Source organism: Sceloporus occidentalis, unplaced genomic scaffold (assembly GCF_023333645.1).
Source record: "Sceloporus occidentalis isolate IW3139 unplaced genomic scaffold, rSceOcc1.0.p SCAF_3, whole genome shotgun sequence".
Lineage (NCBI taxonomy): Eukaryota > Metazoa > Chordata > Lepidosauria > Squamata > Phrynosomatidae > Sceloporus > Sceloporus occidentalis.
The window spans coordinates 231,815,932-231,841,323 of record NW_028316983.1 but is presented as its reverse complement, the minus strand read 5'-3'; the positions used below and the strand labels follow the sequence as shown (position 1 = coordinate 231,841,323).

At 42.7% G+C, this 25,392-nt stretch overlaps 1 protein-coding gene across 1 annotated transcript; it reads right to left on the bottom strand.

Annotated features, from left to right (window-relative positions):
- Positions 1 to 4,939: 4,939 nt before the first annotated feature.
- Positions 4,940 to 25,066, bottom strand: CCN3 (cellular communication network factor 3). Its single transcript, XM_089517875.1, has 5 exons — positions 24,957 to 25,066; positions 23,313 to 23,541; positions 17,478 to 17,729; positions 10,043 to 10,251; positions 4,940 to 6,694 (listed from the first exon to the last, which is right to left on the bottom strand). Exons 2-5 carry the CDS (start codon positions 23,386 to 23,388, stop codon positions 6,422 to 6,424), a joined length of 810 nt encoding a protein of 269 aa, XP_089374001.1. The 5' UTR covers positions 23,389 to 23,541; positions 24,957 to 25,066; the 3' UTR covers positions 4,940 to 6,421.
- Positions 25,067 to 25,392: the final 326 nt, after the last annotated feature.

Below are 25,392 nucleotides of genomic sequence, written 5' to 3'. Positions count from 1 at the left end.
ATTATTGAAGCATGTCAGTTAAAGTGGTTGGTTTTGTCACAGTGAAAGAAGTCTGGTGTTTAACAACTCCCCCTTCCAAAAAAACAAAAAACCCAACTCAGCTTCACCACACATGGATTTTTGTTTGAGGGATGACTGTGAGCTCTGTTTAGTTCTCATATTTGAGTTAAATTTCAGGGGTCAGATTTCTCCAGTAGTAAGAATATTTAATTCTCTCTCATCAGATTTAATACTGTTGCAGCAGGATCTCAGTTTTTTTTGTTTTAGTTTAAAAATAGAAACATAAAGTCAGGGAGAACAGTTCTGAAGCAGGGCATAAAGGTACATGGGATAATAGTTTCTACTTTTATTCTGAAGGCCAGACCACAGATTCTTTGAAATATCTGTGATTCATCTCCTGACATTTTTGTTTTTTTCCTTTCATGCAGCCATGGGTGGGGCTTCTAATTTGATCAAACTGGTGGCACTGATGATGGAATATAGTTCGTCTCCACCTCTTGAGCCTTCTGTTTCTCAGGACTTTATTATATCTGTTTGCTGTTCCATCACAATCCCGCTAATTTAAGCATTCCAGTTTGGCATCATTTCTTGTCACACTTTCTCCCACAATAGAGCTTTGGTGATCCATGGTTGCCTGATCTGTTTTCTGTACTGCCAAACTCAGGAGGCACTTTCAGGGTGCCATTTTTTCAATGTGTGGCTGGGCTGGGAATGCATGGGGGCACAGTGGGAAGAGGAGCAGGAGCCACAGTGGGGGCCCAGGTGGCTGAAGACGGCAGTAGCAGGTGGGAATGGCTGGCAGAGGGCAGGCCCTTTGTTCCTTTAGGGTGGCCAGAGAAATGGTGCTTTGTAGTGAAGACTAAGCTTATTTCTTTTCTCTGCTAAATCTTGTGTGGGTAGGTGTGGGACTGGTGGTTGTTCAACGTTGCCTACATTTGATTGCTTTGCCAGACCGGTATAGTACTGTCTCTCACATTTCCCAGCATTATTAACCTTGATGGAGCCAGGTAGCATGTACTATGTTTGCTTTCATCCCAGGCAGATTAATACTATCTTTGTGGCTGGCAAGGGGCGCTTAGAAGGAAAAAAATGGTATGGGGGAAAGGGAGGAAATGCCCTTTCATTCTGCCTTTTTTTGCTTTCATCGCATCTGCATTTCCAACATTTCTCTTAAAACAGTGAGAGACCTGAGGAGAAGGGCCTTCAGGGAACAGTGCCCACTGAGAGAGTGTCTTGTCTTCAGTGGCACCAAAGTGTGAAATATCTACTGAGCAAGGCCAACATGAATCCTGATTGCAGGCATTAAGGCACCCTGCAATGACTGCCTGATTTGCTTCTGGTTCACTTCTGGCATGTCTGTGGTCCTTGGGCTATAGTTTCCTGATCTCTCTTGCAGGCCTCCCTTTCATCCTCTATTTCTAACATTGTGATTTAATTATAGTTGATTTATTGTAAAATGTTTCAATTTTTTTAAAAGAGTAAGATATAAATATTTTAATAGGACACTGATTTATGTCTTGCAATGCTTTCCTTGAGTGCCATCATGGTGTAGTGGTTTGAACATTGGACTAGGACACTGGGAGACCAAATCCTAGCTCAGCCATGGAAACCAACTGATTGATCTTCAGCAAGTCACACTCTTTCAGCCTCAGAGGACAGCAATGGCAAACCCCCTCTGAAGAAACATGCCAAGAAGACCCTATGATAGGTTCCCCTTAGTGTTGCTGTAAGTCAGAAATGACTTGAAGGCGCACAACAAGAACAAAAATGCTTTCCGGTATTGTTCACTGAAATTATCCTAGAGTTCAACTGAGTGAAGGGAAAACTCTTTATACTAACATTCCTCAGAAACAACAGCAGCTGTTTCTGCATGATGAAATATTTATCTTGATGAGAATGACTGCTTGATCAATAATTATAATTATTTTTGCTGCTCCATTCCATTGTAACTTACTGTTCCAGAATCTGAAGACATCTAAGCAAAAATAAACAAATGCAGAAGCAAATAAACTACACACACACACACACACACACACACACAGAGTGCACAAACACTCTGGATAAATGAAACAGGATTTAACCATTGGTACTAGATTTCAAAAAGGGATATGTTAGGATTGCTGTAGGACAGAACAACTCTCCTGGCTATATGCTTTGACTTTATGGGAAAACATTTGCAGAAACAAGTGGAATGCTGATGTTACACCATCTAGTGCCAGAACAAATCAAAACATTCATGAAAGCAATAACTAATTGCAGTATATTAAAATGTTACTACTGTAGGTTTTTAAAAAAATTCTTCCACTGTTTCTACCAGGGGTAGTCAAACCATACCACTTCAGATGTCCTCAATTATCTTTTTCTGCCCCCCACCCATGGTGAATTGCCTCTCCTGGAAGCTTGACTTTTACTTATTTATTTATTTATGTTTGTATTTACTCCCCACCTTTTTCCTAGTCAGGAATTCAAGGTGGTTTACAAAGGTTAAAAAGAGAGTTTAAAAAAAATCACATCATATAAAAGAATATTTAGATTGGGATCCTTTGGGAACTTGCATCATTGTATGTAGACTTAAATGTTCAGGAATTAGATGTGGGCATTTTTTTAGTATCTATATCCTGTAAAGGGCTGCTCTTACATTATTGTATAGAGAAGCCATCAAAATGACTGAGGTGGATTGGGACTGATGCACGTGACTAATGCACATCAGTTTTGCTGTGCCTCAAGAAAACAGCTAGGGAGGGCTAATGTGCATCAGTAAAATAATTTGTCTTATACATCCAAACAGTTCACTAACAGTGTTTCTTTGCACCTCTGCTAAGTACATGTAAAGTTGTGAAATGCAGACCATGATAATGGATTTTGTTACTAACAGTAGAATTAAAAGCAGTTAAAAATAAAACCATTAAAAAGAATACTTGAAAAGCACACATAGGCCAGAATTCTGTTAGGGACTTACACATGTACAATATAAATGTCCCTTATGCATGAGGATGTCTTGTTTGGAGTACTAAAGGGATTAGTATTCCTATCTCTACAGCACCCACAGCCATGGAATCCTATGCACTCTTCTCTAGCACCACATCTCAAATGAGTTGTTTTTCCTCCTATCAGCTTTCTTCACTGTCCAACTTTCGCATCCATACATGGCAATGGGGAACATAGTGGCTTAGATGAACCTAACTTCAGTGCTCAGTTGTATATCTTAACTCTTTAGGATTTTTTTCCTAGTACCTTCATAACTGCCCTTCCTATTACTAGTCTTCTTCTGATTTCTTGATTGCAGTCTCCTTCCTGGTTGATGTTTGATCCAAAGAATGGGAATTCTTTTACTCTTGATTTCCTTGTTGTCTAGGTGGATAAATATATATACATCTCCATAGCTAGATGCAAAATGGTGACATCACTGCTGAAATCCACCAAGGCCCTCTAGGGGCTCAGTGCTGCTGTAATAATTGTCCATCTGGCTATGGTGATACAGTCTGCTTGCTTGCAGCAAAGCACAAAATGGCCATGTGGGACAGTTTCAGGGCTTTACAGTAAATCACAGTGGGTCTGGACACATGGGAGGAACATGAGAACAGTAAGAGGAGCACAGGGACATGGGGGGCAGGCTGAGTAGGGGGAGCGTGTATGTGGACAGCATGGAATAGTACAGGGGGAGGGCCCAACCAGGTGTCAACCCCCATTCTGGGGTGTCACCCAGTGCGGGCACATTACAGCACCTCCCTAGTGCACTACTAACCCCCATGCAGAATAGCAACATTGCATAACACATGTCAATGACTGGGTGCCATTGTGTAATACACAGCAAAGAATGAGCAAAGTGAATACATAGCCACAATGTGAAATGTTGTAAGCACAACTCTGGCCCAAAACAGACAAGCCAAAATCAGCAGCTTCCAGCTGCTTTGAGGGTCTGAAATGACATAAAAATGACAGCCAACATGGCCACAGTGAGTTACAATCCAAAAGAAAAAGAACAAGATCTGATACTTCATTGGATGGGTCATTCATCTAACTTGCTCTGAGATACACACACACACACACACAGAGACAGAGAGAGAGAGAGAGAGAGAGAGACTGTGTGTGACATATATGTCAGCGCAACCGCTGGGGTCCAACAACCACTGCCAGCAACTCAAACGAGTCCTGGGGTTAAATCAGACCTTTGTAGCAGAGCTAGCAATTTTAGAAGCTGAAACGTGACTCCAAAAGTAGTTGAGATAACAAGCAACTGGATGTCTTCCAGGAACTGAAGCAATGCAGGAACCTCTGGTGACACACAGCAAACCGATGCCAGACTTCTTCTGGTAAACCACCAGAGAAGCAAAGTCTCCCGAAGTGCTCTTTATTCATAGTGCTATAATACAAATACAGATCTCCAAATCTCCAAACCATACCAAACCAACTCCTACTACAAACCCACCCACTATCACGTGCAACCCCTGGGTTTATATAGACTCCAGACCATGTGGTCTCCCAAACCCAGTGAGTTCCTGTGTGTAACCATGTCATGTGTCCCCTGTGGAATCCAGACGCATGGTTTCATCATTCATGGCTATGTGCACCTAGACACTGAAGTGTCCTTGAGCCAATGAGCATCAGCTGTGCTAATCAACCTTGTCCTTCTGCTGAATGCTCATGGTCAAACACACACACATCAAGCATTTCCCTGTGTGCTGTGTTTTAACCCTTCAAATCCTTGACAATATATGCTATACTGTAATCAAGTAGATTGTACTAGGCATGATGTGGCCAAACTAGTCCTCCTGGTGCTGTTTGACTGCACCTCCCATCAGCCTTAGCCAACAAAGCCAAATTGATGAATTCTGATAGTTATAGGCCAATGTAATCTGGAGGACCTCATTCCTGCAGCAGACCAACTAAGCACTTTTAGCTTAAGGAGACCCCTGGATGATTCAAAACACTCTTGCTATTACACAGTAAGATAAATTTTATTCAGTAACATTTGAACATTTACAAAAAACAAAACAAAAACAAAACAAAATAAAAAAAAACACCAACCATGACTGTCCTATGTATACTTTCTATTTACATTGCCATTTCTATAAAACACAGATCTAATTTTAGAGATTTACAATGTTTGCTTTCTCACCACAAAAAGAAAGTGCAGCCTTAAGCTTCAGCCCAGAATACAAAGTGAATACTCTGTCATACTAAATCTGATTGTAGAAAATTTGGCTATGAAACACAAGTTGAAATATATTGTACTGGGGTCTGCAATAATCCTAGTCCATGTAGATCTATCTGAAGAGATAAATTCACATGAGCATGACAGAACTGCCTTCATGTGCTTGCAATTCTATTTCAGTGCACTGGCTACTGCAGCACATATTTAAAAACTGCAGCTCCTATTCTCTGCAACTGATTTTCTTTTTCTTTTTGTCAGAGCACATTGGAATAGCCCACAAAACCAGTTCACAAGGTAAGATCAAGAAAGAAATGGGCAGTGTGTGTTCATGTAGACTTCAAAAATGATCAGTGCTCATCTAAGTGGGTTTCGAGAACATCTGCCACTGCCTCACTCTTTTTTTGTCCTGGCCATGGGAGAGTCTTCCAGATGGTAACCATGCTCGAGACATGATAAATGCATTTGTCAATGATCTTTCAAGACCTGCAGTCTTCCCAGGTTTGTACAATTTTGGAGATACTTCAAGTATCAGTAGATAAAGAAAAGTGTCAATGGACAGGCTGTACATGTTTGCTAGTGTCAGCCTCTGGGCTGGAACAAAAACTGAAATGGTATAGAAGTGCACTGACTGGTGGGGACAGGAAAAGAAACTGTAGAGTTTTTACATTTTACAGTCATGCTCATCTGCTGGAAAAGAAAAAATGCATTCAGTTTTGTGCTTCTTGGGAACTGTCTTTGGCTTCCAACTCCCTTGCCTAACATGGTTTTGTTTCAGTATTAAGATTTCAGCCTCTTACTTTATAGACACATGCTGTGCTCAACATCTGGATGCATATAATGGTGCAACAATAAGGCCATTTTGAATACAAACATCTTGTGCATGGAGTTTACACTTCTTTAAGAATGTTGAAACAGCACACAAAACTAAGGAACCAGAACCTTAGTGTTCACCATTTCTAAGAAACCTTAACATTAATAAAGAAAGGCATGTTGGAATACTTTCCCTCCCCCAGCCAATGTTCCATGGTAATGTTTAGATGAGTTGACAATGTTTGGAGCAAGCAAAGACTCTGAAGAACTCCACATGAAGCAAATAGAAAAGAGATTGTATCTTTAAGTACAATACTTCCTTAACCCAACTCTATCAAAGACTGTTTAGAAGGAAACAGAACAACATTATCCAGATGGATATTTCCATTTTAGATATTAATTTTTAAAATATTTTCCCTTTTGAAGTAGTTCATTTTATACTCTTGGCTAGCTTGTTCAACCAAGCTTTCGAAAGAAAGCATTACTATCCTGAGGACAGTTTCCATGACAAACACAGGTAGAGATGGACATCACAGGGTGTTTGATGAGGTTGCCTGCAGGACAACGGAACTCAACCTGGATTGTTTTTGTGGTGTGTGGGGTACAACATCGTCCATCATTGCAGATGCCACAATAACGAGGTTTATACATCAGGACACTGGTACAGTTATTGTACTCCAGGTGGATAGCCGTTAGAGACTTCTTGGCCCGGACACACTTCTTCCCCTTCTAAGAGAGAACAGTCACACAAATTAACAGTTAGAACAATACTGCTGTACCTTGCCAGCACGATTTTAATAAGTTGCAAAACCATCCATAATACATGGCACAGATGAGACAAATCAAACCAGGTGGAGTCAGTGCAGCATAGTGGTTTGAGTGCTCAACTACAACTCTAGAGATCAGGGTTCAACTCCCATCTCAGCCATGAAACCTACTGGGTGACCTTGGGCAAATCACATGCTCTCAGCCTCAGGGAAAGGCAATGGTAAAACTCTAAACAAATCTTGCCAGGAAAACCCCACGATAGGCTTGTCTTAGGGGTGCCATAAGTCAGAAACTTGGACACACATACACACACACCTCAGTTACCAAAGTCTCTGAAAGCTATGCCCACCTTCCTTTTTCTTTTCATCATCTGTCTAGCTGAAACTTTTTTGGCAGTGTTGGATGGTAAAGGAAGGCTGAAGAAACATGGAATGTTTGGTGTTGGGTTGAGCAGCATGTGAAACTTAAACTAGGAAAGAGTGGGATTCTACTTTGGCTGAGCTTATTATAGCCATGTTTGCCTGTGTCCGACAGGCAAGGTAAACAGCAGCTCTTCCAGAATCCTTTACTGAGCATGCGTGCAAAGCAAAACAAAAGGGGAAAGCAGATAAGTCTTCCTCACGAGCTCCCCTAGCATGTTAAAAAAGCATAGGTCCAGGTGAACAAAGTGTGTCCCCCCAGCTATTTAGTGAATGATACTCAGGTAGCTAATTTCTCCAGACATTTGGTCATCCTCCTTTGGACACACTCCAATTTGTTAATAAACCTCTTCAATTATGGTGCTCAAAACTGCTATAATATTCTAGGTGAGGTCTCACCAAAGCAGAACAGTGTGGTACTATTGCTTTCCTCAGTTTAGATGCTACACTACACTACACAGGAATAGAGAGCGAAGTCTGCTTTCACCAGCCCAGTTACATGTTCCTAAAAATTTGGATCTAGCCCTAGCAGACACTTTTGTGTGTGTGAAAGGAATCTGGTTCTTATATATTTTTGTTCTCTGCATGTGCCCAGAGTCACCCTGTTGCTAAATTCTTACACTGTATTTATCTGCCTTTGATACTCTACTAGCACTTGGTTCACGATTCTAAAAAAATATCTCCCTTCCTTGCAAGCCAGATGTCTAGCTCTGCCCCAGGAACTGGGGCACACAAAGTTTGTTTTGAGGAGATCAGCCTTTGGTCACAACATACCACTCAAAAGGGGAGAAAACCCACAGGGTCAAATCTTGATGCATGTGGATGGCATGGAGAGGCAGCAGAGGGCGCCTTTGGGTTAGGAGCTAGCTAGCAGATGCCTCTTTTTAAGGCTGAAATTAACAGAGTTTGGAAACACTGCTTTTTGTGCGGAAGTGGTGGATTTAGGAATCAGTCCTCTGGCCATGCACCAGAGTAAATTACACACTTGAAAGCTCAAGAATACCCCTGAAGTAGGCTTCAAGCATTTTTAAGTACCCAAAGGATTTGGGAGCAGTAACAGACTGCAAGCCTCTTGTTACACCATTTTATTATTATTTAGGAGAGCCAGCATGGCATAATGGTTTGAGTGTTGGACTATGACTCCAGAGACCAGGGTTTGATTCCCTGCTCAGGCATGGAAACTCACTGGGTGGCCTTGGGCAAGTCACACTTTCTCAGCCTCAGGGAAAGGCAACTGCAAATTTCCTCAGAACAAATCTTGCCAAGAAAACCCCATGATAGGGTTGCCTCAGGGGTGCCATAGTCAGACATGACCTGAAGGCACACAACAACGACAACAACATCAACAGACTGCAACCCTCTTGTTGCACCACACACTCTCCAAGCAGCTCCCAGAACCCTCTGTCTCAGTCCAGTACTTTAAAAAGCCTGACTGCCACCCATGGGGATCATCATTTGCCCTCCTAATGTAATTTCCTACCCACTTGCAGTTTCAGCCACTTTTAGTCAAAAGAAACAGGAAGTAACCAGCTAGTCACAAACTTGGAAATTAGGGCCATCCATAGCTACTGGTCAAGATGGCTATTATCTTCTCCCATAGCAAAGGCCAAGATCCAACATGATGGAGCATAACATAAGAGTTCCTCATGCAGAACTCTGCTACTTGTCAACCCCCTCCCACAAGTCTTCAGCATGCACGTGCACACACACAGAGAACGCCACTCCACTGCTGGTGGACAGTGAGGGGATCAGAGTAGAGACCGGCTCTGCCTACATAGCCAGATACAGACCACGGATATCTGACACCAAGATCTATTGGTGTCCTCCAGAAGTCTCAGCAACTGATGTCCTCAATGTGCATTTCATTCTGTGAGCATAGGCAGATGCTTCTGTGATCCCCTCTGCTCTTCACCAGCAACAGAATGGTTGGGCAGGGGGCCCTATAGCAGTTTCATTTATATGCCGCTTCATACCACCTAAGCAGTCACTAAATGGTTTACAACTGTAAGCTAATCACCCCCATCAAGCTGGGTACTAATTTTAACTCCCTTTGAAGTATGCAAGCCTGAGTCGAGCTTGAGCCCTGGTTGGTACTGAACTTGTAACCTTATGGTTTGTGAGTGAGTGGCTGCAGTACAGGCATTTGACCACTGCGCCACTAGGGCTCCTTATTGCAGAACAATGGTGAGTTCTGGACCAAAAAATACAAACACAAGCATTAAGTGGACTTACATTTGCTTATGTTAGTTAAAGGATGCCACCTGGAATGCAGTTCTGTATAACAGCTGCTGACGAATGTGATTCCCTGTGAAGCCAACCATTCCCCCAAGCACATTTTTATTGCTGTTCTTATGTGCCTTCAAATCAACTCTGACTTATGGTGACCATTATCATGTAGTTTTCTTGGAAAGACCTATTCAGAGATTTGCCATTGCTTCCCTCTTGGATCAAGAGAACAGTGTGACTTGCCCAAGATCACCCAAAGGGTTACTACAGCTGAGTGGACATTCAAACCCATGTCTCTTGGAGACTGTCAACTCTCAGACCACTACACTATGCTGTCTCATGTTTATAGTGTGGTCTGGCAACTGTGGCCCTCCAGGTGTTTTTGAATTTCAACTCCCATAGTTCTTCACCACTATTTAAGATGATTCTGGCTGACAGGAACCACAAATCACCTACAAGTCCCCAAAAACATCTGGGGCCAGATTTAATGGAAATGCAGCTCCCATATTTCCCTGCAATTGGTTATATAGGTGAGGCTCTCAAGAGCTGTAAACCATTTGAGAGTCTCAAAACATCTGGAGGATTACAGTTTCCCACACTTGGTTTATATAGTGTTAGCACACTATGCAATGGACTTGTTTGTCAGCCAGAGGCCAAGTCATACCTTCTGCGGCAACTGGCTCTTTTCACATGGCCGTACTTCACAGAGTCTGGTCTCTTTCATCAACTCACACATTGGATTCTTGTTGGTGACCCGAGTGGAGATACCTATTCCACAACTTGTGGAACATGCACTCCATTCCGTTGTCTGCTCAATACAGTTGGAACTTGAATCTGAACCATCCATTCCAAGAGTGGCTTGTTGTCTGTATGCTGTAAGCAAAATTTACAACAGAGAAATTGCCCATCAACACTGTTCCTTGGTAGACTCAAACAAAATATAGTAAAATTCAGCATTAAGTGCAATTGTGTAACTGGAAAAGACAGATGCGGCTAATGACACATACCTTGGTCACTTCCCATTTACAGACTACTACAACAGACACTAGCTATAAATCTTTACAGCTCAGCAAAGTGCAATAATTGTATATGTCCACTATGCTGGTTTGAGCCATATATCCCTCCACCCAGGATGACCACACATCTTTCTTTTCCAGGACATGTCCTATATTTCAACCTTCTGTCCAAGAAGAATTCCAAAATGTCCTCTACTGTATTTTGAGCATGACTACGGCCTGGTACAGATGGACCAAAAGTGGCGTGGCGGTGCCGATACTAGGGTCTGGGAACATGCAGCAACCACATGCTCCCAAGCCCTAGTACATATGGGCGGCGCCATCTTGATGCAGCGCCATTCATACAGCGTGCATGTCCATGACATGTCTTGTGAGGCGTGTCCAAATAGCGTGGTGCACAAGACACATCACCACAACGCCCCAGGGTGCAAATGGCATCACGGGAAGGAGCTCCATTTTGGAGCTTCTTTTTGCAGTGGATTGTTGTTGTGGCTGTGTGGTGACATGGCAAAGATCTGGAGGAGAAAGGGTCGGCCTCTGGCCACCCCTTTCTCATAATCTGTACCGGGCCTAAGAAGCCCATTGAGTAATACCACTTGATGTTCCCCTTCAGAAATTCATCTACTTGGCAGCCTGTCCTCATTAAAAATAGGGAGTAGGACAGATCCTTCTAGAGTTCTTTTTCCTAGGAGTAGCAACAGACAAGACTTGCCCCCAGAGTAAAGGATATATTTGTTATGGGTAACGTAATGATTACTTAACAAGAGATTTAGGCAATGCGCTGCTTGAGGATACAATGGCAAAGGTTTTTCCCCCCTTAATTTCAGCACAATGGACAAATGAATAATTTAAATGTAGATTCAAGCCAAAGGTTTGTGGCTAGTAAAGTACAAGTTTAAGCATTTGTCTTGTTCAGAGTTCTACAACTATCTTGCAAACCAACAAGGCATTTTAATGAAGGTACGTTCATCAGAAAAATACAGTTGAATACATAATAAAACACAGCATATGCAACATTCTATGCTTTATGGGGAGCAAAGATAGTCAGGAAGGCATCTGGCTATGTTCCTGTCCCTGTATACAGACACATCCCTGCAGTGAGACATGAAATAATTACAGCATGAGATGAGGCAGAGCCCTCTGGGGGTCTCAGTCCTGAGATAATAATTTTAATTCTGGCCACAAGGATGTAGCCAGATACTTCTCTGATCCTTGGCCCCATGAAGCACATAAGCACAGGTAGGGCTTCTAAGGTGGTACTATAGATTGGAGGAGGGGGGGTTGCTTTGGGCACTGCTAAGGGAAGAAGAGAATACAAAACTTTGCAGCACTCAAAAAAAGGATATACACAGATGTAAGGAAAATGTACATGTGTATAAGTCCCTCATATAATGCCAGCCTATGTGAGGCTATTTTTGAAGACCGTTCAAAAATTACAGCTAGTACAAAGTTCTGTAGACATGTTATTTTCTGGTTTATAACCATATTATATTGGTCATAAACTGGCTATTATACTCCATCAGCTGCACTGGTTTTTTAATCTGCAACCAAATCAAACTCAAAGTGTTAGCTTTTAATTGTAAAGCTTTCAGCTTCTTTGGACCAGGAAAGACTGTCTTCCTTCTATACAAACTTATCCATACTTTACAATCTGCATCTGAGGCCCTAGTCATGTTAGGTGGTAGGGCTGTAAAACAGGGGCTTTGCTGAGGTAGCATTCTGATTTTGGAAGTTAGAATAGCTTTTTGCACATTATCCCTATTCTGGTCTTGGGTAGCAGCGGTGGCTGCTGCTGCATGCCTTCAAGTCATTTTCAAGTTATGTTGACCCTAAGGCAAACACATCATGGCAAGATTTGTACAGAGGAGGTTTGCCATTGCCTTTCCCTGAAGCTGAAAGCATGTGACTTGCCCAGGGTCAGCCAGTGGGTTTTATGGCCAAGTGGGGAATTGATCCCTGGTCTCCAGTCATAGGTCTAAAACACACTGCAGAAATAATTCAGTTTGAGATGACTTTAACTGCCTTGGCTCAATGGTAGAGAATTCTGGGAACTGTAGTTTTGTGAGACATTTAGCTTTCTCTGTCAAAGAGCTCTGGTGCCACAATAAATTACAATTCCCAGGATTCTGAGACAGGGCAGTTAAACTGGTCTCAAATTGTTCTAACTCAAAAAAGAGATAGGACCAACCCTACCATGAGATAAAGAGTATTCAGTGTGACAAAAACACAGTAAATTATTAGTTATTTATTATTCCTATTACTTTATTTTTTACTGCTGGGGTGGTGAAAGGTGTCTACGGGATTTTTTGCTTCATGTATCATTGAGATTAGGCTTTGGGTGCTATACACCTTGACTTGGGAGTGGAAAGGACAGGTTAACTAGCATTTGGAAGAATGAAGCAACCTCTTTAGGTGGCATATATTTGGAGACAGAATGGTATTGGCTATGTGGCTTGTTTTGTAGCCTTAAACTGGCCATCCTCCTGCTATATTGGAAGATTTAGCTTCCCCAATTCCAAACTAGAGATGTCATCTTCAGCTTAAAGAGAGTGATTTAACAGCAGGAGGGCTGTCAATGTGAGAGAGCTCATGTGTAGGTACCAGTTTCCAGGGTATCAAAGAACAATTCATTGGTATGGCTCTAGAGTAGCCAGTTTCTCTGGAGGAAGGGAGTAGAGAGCCTATCTTTATGCTCTCCCCAAATCTTCTTTGCTGTCAAAGAAACTTCTGTAAATGACTAGAACAACCACCAGAGGAGGATGAGAAGTGATGCAGGAGTAAGAGTCAGTGAAGATAGCACTTGCCCACCAATTTCTTCCAGCAGGGAGCTTCTGCTAGATCTCAACAATTCCTGCAAATGGAAAGGGCCCTTTCAGTCACAAAATTGCCAGTCTGATTCAACCAACTATCAGTACAGCTTTGGCAAAATTTCCACTTAAAGTAGGAGGTGATATCTGGAAAATTGTTTGGTGTCTTGGTGCTAGGAGAAAATATCAGTGTTCAGTATGCTAAGCAAGCTAATCCAATTGCACTTTAAAAAAGCAACTACATATTTAGTTTGTGTCTGTTAATAATGGGGAAAGCACTACAGAGGATCTCCTACTGTCTAATTTCAGAGCTTGATCACATATATTTTCCAAACCTGTCTTGACAAATGTGACAGTTAGAAGTTGGGAATCAAGAGCAAATCACTGGGCTGGTTGCAAAGTAGCATTTAGCAGAGTTCTACTAGCTCTGGAGGAAAGGGGTAGAGAGGTGATCTTTGAGAATTTCTTCTTGATCTGGAATCAAAATGCCAGACTTCAAACTCAGTGTGCATGTACAAATACACTGTCGATGTACACTGTAGAAATAATGCAATTTGACACCACTTTAACTGCCAGGGCTTCATCCTACTGAATCCTGGAATATGTAGTTTTGCAAGGCTGCAACTACAAATCCAAAGATTCCAAAGAATGGAGCTACAGCGGCATCAAACTGCATTATTTCTACAGTGTAGATGCACTCTAGGTATCAGTTTCCTGTGTGTGCATTCTACAATAGTGAAATACACAATTATTTCTTCCATCAATATACAGTACTTCCAACATCTGTTTTTGCAAGGAAAAGTATACTTGACATATACTGAGCCCACTCCACACCCCTGCTGTATAAGCGTCAACAGATGCAGGCTTTTATGGTTTACCCAAAGATAGTAAAAACCTGATTGCTTTATGTCTGGCATCATAAAGGAATTTCATTAAATACTTCTTATGGAACAAGTTTTTTATGCAAGCTTTTTCCCTCTGTCATGACGAAGTAAGGCTTTATGACAGGGTCCCGCTGACATCACATCACACACAGGAGCTGTATGAATGTAAACATTACCCAACTTTATAGGAAGAAGAATGTAATAAAGAACATAAAATGAGGATTAAGCTTGGAATGTGCTTGAGACAACAGATGGCTGTTATTCCATATGCCTTTTAAGAGGTACATTTGGACTTGGGACTAATCTTGAGTCTGATTTAAGTCATTTTGCCAAACTGAAATCAACAAACTATATTCCCTGAGGCCTGTTACAGACAGCCAAAATAAAGCTGCTTCGAGTCACAGTGGAGGTATGGTGTTTCAATGATGCATGCGTCCTAAGAGTCCAGAAGCTACACCAAAGCCATGCTCCAGTCTTTAGGGCTGGAGCGTGGCTTTGGTGCGACTTCTGGACTCTTAGGACGCATGCATCATTGAAACACCATACCTCCACTGTGACTCGAAGCAGCTTTATTTTGGCTGTCTGTAACAGGCCTGAGTTTCTCCCATATAAGAATGGCATTCAAGAAATACTGAGTCCCTTGATGGACTCTGGTTAGAATCAAGAATCTGAATTTATAATTTGCTCCATGAGAAGTGGCAGCTGATGACTTCTATGTTGGTGGGGCACTGAATCTCCCTAGCTTTAGAGATTTTCAGGCACAAAATAGTCTAGGTGTAGTGGCTTGAGTGTTGGATTATGACTGAAAGTCCGGGTTCAATTCTCTGCTCAGTTATAGAAACCCATTGAATGACCTTGGGCAGGTCACACATTCTCAGCCTCAGAAAATCCCATGATAGGTTCAGTATGCCTTAGGGTCATCATAAGTCAAACATGACTTGAAGGCAAACAACAAGAAAAGTCTGGAACAGTTGTTAGCCAGGGGCACAGAGAATTGATCATAAAATCATTTAACCACATCTTGTCTGAGAAGTAATGAAGAGGAAGGATGAGTTGTCTTAAATGCAACTCAACTAAACATGCCTGCATACCATCAGAAGTTGTACAACCTTTTTTGCCCTTTCATACTGCTATTTATCCATTCATCCATCCACCATCTATGCAGTGTTGGTTCTTAATTCAGCCCCATAGGCAGCGATGGCTTCCATGGTACTGGAGTTCAACACCTGCTCTTGGTTTTAGTCTGGAGCTGAACATTTCCTCCAGAATATTCTCAGTAGCCTGGATCTCTCCTTTAAAGCTGCATTGAGTCCCATTTTTGATAAAAAAAAAAAGACAGGATAAAAAGTCATGTGTGTGTGTGTTTGTATAATGGTAAAGACCTTGACGTGAATGTCTAGTTGTAATTGACTGCAGGGGCGGTGCTCATCTCCATTACTAAGCTGAAGAGCCTAGGAGTTGTCCTAGGACTGCTTTGGTGGTCATGTGGCCACCATGACTGCACTGAATGCTGTAACTTTCCCACCAAAGTATTCCTATTTATCTATTTGCATTTGCATGCTTTTGAACTGATTGTTTGGCAGAAGCTGGAATTCGTGACAGTTCACCCCATCATGCAGCACTCGAGCCTCAAACTGCCAGCCTTCCGATCTTCCAATCGACAGAATTGGTGTCTTAACTATCTATCTGTCTGTCTATCTATCTAGAGCCACTGGTTCATGTTAAAAATACCATTAGCCCACTTGTTCATTTATTTAACATATTATCCTGGAAGCTGAACAATTCATCTGGGTTTATAAAAGTTACTTTGCCCTGAGCCTGAAAGGCCAATGAGTGCAGAGACTCCTATTGACCAGAGGCAGACTTCAGTATCTGCTGTTCACCAGCACTGAGAAGGGGTTCATTGATGGGAATCGCTTGAATATCTTCTCCTACCCTGAATGAATAGGAATGCCTGTATAACTGTGTGAAGGATTTGGAGTACAGAGTCAAAGGAAGTAATAATCCCACTATATTCTGTTCTGGCTATGGCAAACTGCAGAGTTGGCTATGGCAAACTGCAATGGTTGAATCATCCTCTGCTGTTTCTTTGAAGATTTGTTAGATGAAATTTGGAGCAAAGAGACATGGAATCACAGAGTTGGAAGGGACCTCACGGGCCATGGAGTCCAACCCCCTAGTCAATGCTGGCTCTCCGACCTAAAAAACCTAGAGAAGATCACTGCATTACTTAACTGCTCTGTCAAGAAGTTCCTTCTAATGTTCAGTTGAAATCCACGCTCCTGTAACTTTAAACCATCAGACTTCATCCTACCCTTTAGGGCAGTAGAGAACAGCCCTGCCCCCTCCTCTTTGTGACAGCCCTTGAAGTGTTTAAAGAGTGCAGTCTTGTCATTCCCCCGCCTTCTCTTCACCAAGCTTAACATGCCCATTTCCTTCAACTTTTTCTCATATGTTTTGTTCTCCATCCTCTCTACCCTTCTCTGAACCTGCTCCAAGTTATCTATAGATGTCATCTATCATCTGGAGTACTGTGCCTAGAACTGAATTCAGTATGCCAGGTTAGGCCTGACCAGGAGAGAATATAGTGGGATTATTACTTCCTTTGACTTAGAAACTATGCAGTATAAGATAGCATTCAATTTCTTTGCTGCAGCACAGCACTGTTGGCTCAACAATAATCCCAAGGTCCTTGTATTGCTCATGTGTTCATTCAGGGGTGGCAATTACAGCAGGTCCTGGATGCATTTTTTCTGCCCTGGAACTCTCCAGAGGTCACATTTATTGTCCCAAATGCCCCTAGAATGAAGAAAATGAAACCAGAAGTGGCTGGAAGCCAACTTCTCATTTTGAATGGTCAGTATGTTTTTATGTTACACAGTCTGGAAGCCCCTGTAACCTATTTAAAAAGTGAACTGAAGTTTCTGGAGTGTTTCTGCAGAGGCTTTCACCATTTGGGGCTAGGAAAGGAGTATATTCTGGAGAGGTCAAGAGCTCCAAAACCACTTTGGGAAGTCTCAAGTCTTACTTTTCCCATTCCTGGTTTAAATTATGTTGAATCAAAAGAAAACAATGACCCATTTCTGATGTCCCAGACCCCAGCCCAGCCCTGCCTCCCTCAGATTTTTACATCTTCTGCTTGTAGAGACTGGGTGTTTCCTTTGCAGAACACACCAAGCATGACAGCAGTCTGATATTTTTGGTCAAATTAAGCAATAGTAAGAGAGGATCTTGTGGCTGTCTAGATGTAGCCAAACAACAATTTGCAACCTTCCTGACCACATGACATTTTGACTGGGGCTGTTGGGAGCTGGAGTCAAGCTACTTGTGGTAGGACAAAACTTGGGACCATCTGTTCCGCAGAAGTGGCTTTCAGCAGGTAAGTTACTCACCTGCCATTGCAAAGCCTCCCACATCTACGTCCTCTTTGGAGTCACAGGACCATTGCTCACAGCACTCTTTAGGGACTTCAATTTTTCTTGGGAAGGGACATTCTGGACCAGGAAGCAGGAGGTCAAGGTTACATCGGGGTACACAGCCTATCTGTCCATCTCTGCATGTGCAGTGGTATTTACAGTTGGGCTGGAATGTTTCTCCACTCTGGTAAATAATTCCATCAAACACACAGTTGTCTCCTTCAAGGTCTGAAACAAAGAAGGAAAGTAATCAAGCTGTACCTTAACAATGGTTCGTCCCACTTACTATGAAAAACCCCCAACAAGCACATGTAAAGCCTCCTTGCAGGACACTGCCAAAAAAGTATTGAAAATCCATGATTTTTGATGTAGTGAGATCCTGTGATCTATTAAAAAGGTGAATTCTGAAACCTAGAGACTTCTAGAAAAGGCAATTTACTCTTTTTTGAAAAAATAAAAATAAAAAGGGTGCTCTATGGTGTTGAAACAGCCAGTGTGGTATAGTGGTTTGAGTGATCAACTAAAACTCTGGGCACCAGGGTTTGAATCCTGGCTTGGCCACATAAACCCACTGGATGATCTTGGGTAACCCTGCTCAAAAAACCTGCCAAGAAAACCCCATGATGGTGTCATCATAACTGAGAAACAACTTGAAGGCACACAACAACAGGGTGCCAAGAGTTGCAAAAACAGCCTTCAAAATATTCATTCTTGAAATGAGTATATTCTAATCTTGAACTAAAAGCAGGAAACCCATAGATCTGCATTTGTTAAAATATGCAATGATGAAATTAATAATTACGCACACATTCATGTATGATTTCTTATATTATATATTGTATCATTTTAAATCTCAGGGCTAATGTTCTGCTGGCATAAAGGCACCTTATCAGTCCCATTAAACTGAATTTTCAAGCTCTTTACTCTGGGACTTTTTCTGGGATCCACGTGAGAATCAGAAAGCAAGCTAGTGGGAATATAAAGGAAGAAAAAGGGAACACCTGAAGGGTGGGATGATGAGGTATGTAAAAAATGGGGTTTTCAAAATTTCATGTAGCTGTTTTCTTCTTTCCACTGTTCAAAACAAGGATAAATGGGATAGATAGTATTTTTTAACCTTTCTTTTGATACAGATTCTTCCTATAGTCATATAATGTAAATTTAAACACCAGCTTTAAACTGTTAAAAATATCCTCATGAACTTGATTTTTCCAGTGCATTACAAATTAATATACAGTGCGCCCACTCCACACACGGGCGCACCATATGTGGCTTCCACTTTACGCAGAAGCTGCACTGCAATTATATGAATGGGGTGTGCTTACACGGAATTTGCCTTACGCGGGGGGGGGGGGGGGGTCCAGAATGGATCCCCCATGTAAGGAGAGGCTCCACTGTATTTATGCTTTTCTATTAACTGTCCCATCTCTGGCATCACCAGGCAGAAGGGATTATATTTACCAGTAATAACAACTCCTTGTCTAACTAGTGCAAACCTATTAAAAGGCCAAGGGTCTTCTCCAGCTTTATCTGTTGGGAATCTGGATTCCTGAGAACTTCAAAGCATTTCAACATGCAAGGCTTATTTTGGCTTTGTTTTCAATTTGTTCATAGCAGGGAAAGAAAACACCTACCTTGGCAGTAGTGTAGATTTGAAAGATTCACAGCCCATCCTTCTCTCTAATTCAGAGGTACACAATTGTGACCCTCCAAATATTTTTGGACTGCAGTGCTATGTTCACTAGTGCTGCCGGGAGTTGTAGGCCCTGAACATCTGGAAGGTCACATTTACATATCCCTGATCTTAATGACCTCCATGCTGTAGTTTTTACAACAGGTAATGTCATTAAATAGAAGTGTTACACTTGTCACTTGGAAGTGGGTCAGCTAACACACATGCTGGGGGAAGTGTGATACTAAACTATCCTGGGGATCTTGTTCCTGGGATTTATGGCAACCTCAGAGTAAACACATCTCCCTTGCAGAGAAGTCTCCTGCGATGCAGCTTCAGATGTAAATGTCATTCAAGGACAGGGCCATGCAAAGTGTTGGTGAATTTACTTTAACTTTACTGTAACTCCCAGAATCTCCCAACCAGCATGGCCATGGAGGCTGGGGGAACCCTAGTGGTTTAGTCCCCAAAAGGTAACATTCCCATGTTCTGGCTATTCACGCAAGCCAGATGGAATGTTGCTCCATCATCAAACATCACTTCTGAAAATTTCCACTGAGTTCAGTTTACAAAACAGAAATAGAATTTAATAGCTTTCGTGTTGCTGAAAACAAACTGCAGTTGCTCGTTTTGGGAGATCTATGCAAAATTCTTGATCTTCAGCTTGGGAACTGAGTCAAGATTCCCAGAACACGCATGTTAACAAGCGCTTAGCACATTCCTCTGTTGTGAAGTGATCACATACTGGAGCCAGAAAGGAAGCTGGAGTATGCATTGGGATGTCCACATCTGGCTGCATCCAACTCCAGGTTTGGCATGGAATACAAAATTCTGGATGGCTAAGGCCACACAGTCACCCAGAGCCTGGAAGAGTTATTGGTTTGGACTGTAAGTCCTAGAATCCCCCAGCCAGGATAGACCTAGCCAAGATGGATAGGGGATTCTGGAAGTTAGATTTCAAAAAGTAAGTTTTCCAAGCTCTGTGCATCTCTAAGAGCGAGTCATAGAATCATAGAAGAGGCTACAAGGGCAATCTAGTACAACCCCCTGCCATGCAGGAATACACAACTAAAACACTTCTGAAAGATGCACATCCAAGCTGTTTAAAGACCTTCAAAGGAGAAGCCACCACCCTCCAAGGCAGTCTGTTTGCTGCTGAATAGTTCTTACTGTAAAGAAGCCCTTCCTATTGGCTCAATGTGTCTCAGTTCTTCTGAGAAGACATGGACAGGCTAGCATTGCACATGCTATTAATGAAAACACAGGCCACATCAGAGTGGCAGAATGGGGCAGGGGTTAAGCAAGCTTTCCTATACCCCATTTAGAACCTAGCATACCAAGTTTCTTTCTCTGCCAGTTTCATTCTCTGATGTATGGCCTACAGCATGAGGTATTCATTAGCAGTCTCCCATCCAAGTACTAACCAGGGTTGCTCAGTTTCCAAGATCAGTTGGGATCTGGTGCTTTTAGGGTATTTAAGCCAGCTAAATGTATTGTTAAGGGGCTACAATTTATCTACACTTTGAGTCATCTTCACAAATTGCTCACTGAGGATAAGTTACAGAAATACAGTAACATTGCCTAAATAATCTCACATTCCATTTAAGTATTTTTGGACTGCCAGGTAATCACAAATTATTACATCTAGGTATAGTGTCTCAGTCAAATACACCTGATAAAATGTCTAGTGCACTACTTAAAAAAATATCTTCTGGCTCTCATTAATATAGGGGAAAAAATTAAACCGTAATGCAGTGATGGTTTCAGGTAGGGACAAGTCCAACACTACATTGGTATATGTTTTACAGTTGAAGCCAAGATCAGTTGTTGAAACTTTGTACTTTTGAAGAGTTTCCCAATAAGGAGGTCTAATCTAGCTATCTATTTATTCATTTTGTATCTTCCTTCTCCCAATATGGGACATAAAGCAACTTATAATGGAGTTAAAACAAGCTATGCTTTCTTCCCTCCCCAATTTAGCTTTGACTGCACCCTAAAGGCACTAGATCCCATTTGATCTTGGAACCTACTCAGCTCTTGGTACTTAGTACTTGGGAAATTGCCAACAAATACCAGGTGCTGTATGTGACATTTCAGAGGGAAGAACAGGCAAAACCACCTCTTGAGTATTTGTTATCTAAGAAAACCTGATAAAATACATGGAGTTGCCATAAACTGACAGGTGACTTGAAGGCACACAGACATGTTTAATGAAGCAGACCATCCTGGAAGATGCAGTTACAAAGAGGAAATTATCTGCATCCCTCCTGCTGTTATTAACATTTCAATGGGGATCCATCCTAAATTTCCTTTCCTTGGTCCAAGGTTCAACGCATATCCATTATCAGCCAGATTTAAATGTGTCCAAGCTCAAGCCAAAAGAAAATTCTGGAACACCAGGGCTAGTAGCTATTTTATTAAGAATTATTGTTGCCCAGAGGTTAAGCTACCAGACAGGAATTCTGGAAATCTATTATAGCTGCCACACCTTGGTGGGTTGTCAGAACTGCATAAGATTGTAGAAATGCAACATGTTTCATTACTTTTAGATTCTGCTTCCTTTTCAAAGGCCTCTGATTAGCACATATAGTCCTCCCATGTATAGTCCTCACAACCCTGCAAAGAAGGCCGAGAGTAAGTTCAGTGTCACCTGGTGAGCTGCATGGCTGAGAAGGGGAATAAACCCAGGATTTTCTAATCCTATACGCCAAAATAAAATAGGAAAGAAGAGGAAGACAATCTGGGATTTTGTAGTCCTTTTAGTCAGTCTGGCTGTGCCCTCAAATGCTAACCACTATACAGCACTGTATATCTAAGGCTATTGTGGGGTTTTCTTGGCAAGATTTGTTCAGAGGCAGTTTGCCAGTCCCCTGAGGCTGATAGCATGTGACTTTCCCAGGGTCATCTGGTGTGCTTCATGGCCGGGGATCAAACCGTGGTCTCCAGAGTTACAGTCCAATGCTGAAAATGCTACACTACACTGGCTATTTCCTTATAAAATGTTAAAATATGATTGTACATGAATGTATGGATGATAAAATGCACAATAAAGAAACAAAATATTTTTATTTATATACTGCATCCAAATATAGATGTTAAGGGGGAGGGGGGCAAGGACAATAGAGGAGCCCTGGTGGCATAGTGGTTAAATGCCTGTACTGCAGCCACTCACTCACAAACCACAAGGCTGTGAGTTAAATCCCAGCCAAGGGCTCAAGGTTGATTCAGCCTGGCATCCTTCTCAGGTTGATAAAATGAGTATCCAACTTGTTGGGGGCAATTAGCTTACACTTTGTAAACTGCTTAACTGCACTGACAAGCGGTACTGGAATGTAGTTGCTATTGCTATTATCACTGGGTTGGAGAGCCAGTGTGGTATAGTTGTTTGAGTATTGGACTATAAACTCTGGGCCAGTGAAGTATAATGGTTTGAGTGTCGGACTGGAAAAGACTGTCAGACCAAGATTTGAATCCTGGCTCAGTCATGCAAACCCACTGGGTGACCATGGGCAAGTCACATGCGCTCAGCCTCAGAGGATGGCAAGAGCAAACCCCCTCTGAAGAACCTTGCCAAGAAAACCCCATGATAGGGTCGTCGTAAGCTGGAAACGTCTTGAATGCATGTATCCTTTGCATCCAAAGGAGGGAGACTAAAATGGTGACGGGTCTGGAAACCATGCCCTATGAGAGACTTAGGGAGCTGGGGATGTTTAGCCTCAAGTAGAGAAGGTTAAGAGGTGATATGATAGCTCTGTTTAAATATTTGAAGGGAAGTCATATTGAGGAGGGGGCAAGCTTGTTTTCTGCTGCTCCAGAGAACAGGACCCGGAGCAACGGATGCAAGCTACAGGAAAAGAGATTCCACCTCAACATTAGGATGAACTTCCTGACAGTAAGGGCTGTTTGACAGTGGAACAAACTCCCTTGGAGTGTGATGGAGTCTCCTTCCTTGGAGGTCTTCAAACAGAGGCTGGATGGCCATCTGTCAGAGATGCTTTGATTGAGAGTTCCTGCATGGCAGGGGATTGGACTAGATGGCCCTTGTGGTCTCTTCCAACTCTATGATTCTATGATCATACACACAGTTTTTCAAAAGGTGCAAGGCTCTTGGTGCATTTGACCAAGAAGGACCCCCTTACCCATACAGATGCCCAAACCAGCTTGGGCCCCTGCCCCTTGGTCACAATAGAGGCCAATCCTCTGGTCGCAGGGCATCCTGGCTGAGCAGCTCTCCCCTCGCTGCCGAGCGCAGGTGAGGCAGCAGGAACAGCCATCGAGGATGGTGGGCACACCTGGGGCGCAGGTGGGTGGCTCAGGTGGGCAATTGCAGGGCAGAGGGCACTCGGGTTCCTCACCATGGCCAGGCACCTGGAAGGGGAAGGAAAAATAAGACAGGTGACTCCATCACCAGAAGCCCCTTAGCCAGGCTAAATGCAAGCTGGCTTCATCCACAGAAATAATCTGGTTTGAGACCACTTTAACTGCCCTGGCTCAATGGCATGGAATTCTGAGGACTGTAGTGTTGTGACACATTTAGCCTTCTCTGTCAGACAGGTCTGGTGCCACAATAAACTACTACTACTACTACTACTACTACTTCTATAATTTGTATCCTGCTTTTCTCCCCAAATTCGGACCCAAAGCAGTTTAAGATTTTAAAATTTACAATTAAAAACTTACCAAAATACAATTAAAAACGTACAAAAGTGACAATTAAAATAGAGTTTAGCTGTTGCAAATTTAAAACAGATCAATTGCTTAAAAACAGAATACTGTACAGAAGACCTTCTCTGAAGATGCCAGCCACTGATGCTGGTGAAACGTCAGGAAGAAAATCTTCTAAAACATGGCAACATAGCCCAAAACCCCCACAAAAAACCAAGAATACTGTACAATTAAAAACCACACTTCCCAGAATTCCACAGCACATAGCCATGGCAGCTAAAGCGGTGTCAAACCAGATTATGCCATGCTATTCCATGCTATGGAATTCTGGGAACTGGAGTCTGTCTGTGGTCCAAAAGGGCTGCACTCTTCCCTCCAGCATAGCTCTAAGAAGGAGAAAAAGAAGTCTAATCTGCAGAAAGAATGCAGTTTGACACTGCTTTAATTGCCATGGCTCCATGCTATGGAATCCTGGGATTAGTAGTTTGGTGAGATATTTAGCCTTCTCTGTCTGAGAGCTCTGGTGCCACAACAGACTCCAATCCCCATAGCATGGAGCCATGGCAGTTAAAAGTGGTGTCAAAGTGGATTATTTCTGCAGTGTGGATGGAGTCGCAAACCAACAGTTTCTAGTTTTACCAAACTTCTCTGTCAGAGAGCAGTGGGGCCACTAGAAATGGCAGATCCCAGGATCCCATAATATGGAGCTAGGGCAGTTAAAGCAGTGCCAAAGTGGATTATTTCTGCAGTGCGGATGCAGTGGCAAATCAGTAGTTTGTAACTGGTTTGTTCTTTCTTGTGGCCCCAGGGCTCTCTGGCAAAGAAGATTAAAACCCTCGTAAAACTACAAATGACAAACCCCAAGGCTCTCATACTACTCAGCCCTGGCACTTAAAGCGGTATTAAAGTGGATTATTTCTGCAGTGTGGATGCAGCTGCAAACCAAAGATTTTTCGTGGGTTTCTAGTTTGACCAGTCTTCTTTGTCAGAGAGCTTTGGGGCCACAAGAAATGGCAAACCCCAGGCTCCCACAGCATGGAACCACAGGAGTTAAAGCAGTGTCAAAGCGGATTATTTTTACAGTGCGGACGCAGCGCCTGCAACCCAACCCCACTCACCGTGGAAAGGAGGAGGAAGAGGAGCAAGAGGAGGGCCGGCGAAGGGCCCCAAGGGCCGGGAAGAGGGTACCTCTTCCTCGCTGGGCATCTCTGCCCAGCCAGGTGCCTCTCCGCATCCTCCATGGCTCTGTAGGCGCAGCCCCTGGGCTCCCTTTTATAGGCAGCGCCTCCGCCCCCCTCCTCCTCCTCCTCGGATTGGACCAAAAGGGAGCAGAGCGGAGCCAATCAGAAAGGATTAAGGAGCCAGCCCTGGGCCCAGAAAGGAAGGGGAAAAGGGATGCGCGGCTAAACACATGGCAGCAGCACTTGCTTTCCCAGAGAGGAGCATTGGGAATGCTTGTCCAGAGAGAATCACAGAACCCTGGTCTCTGGAGTCATAGTCAAGCCCTCAAACCATGACACACCAAGCTGGATCTCTGTAAAACTACAGTAGAAC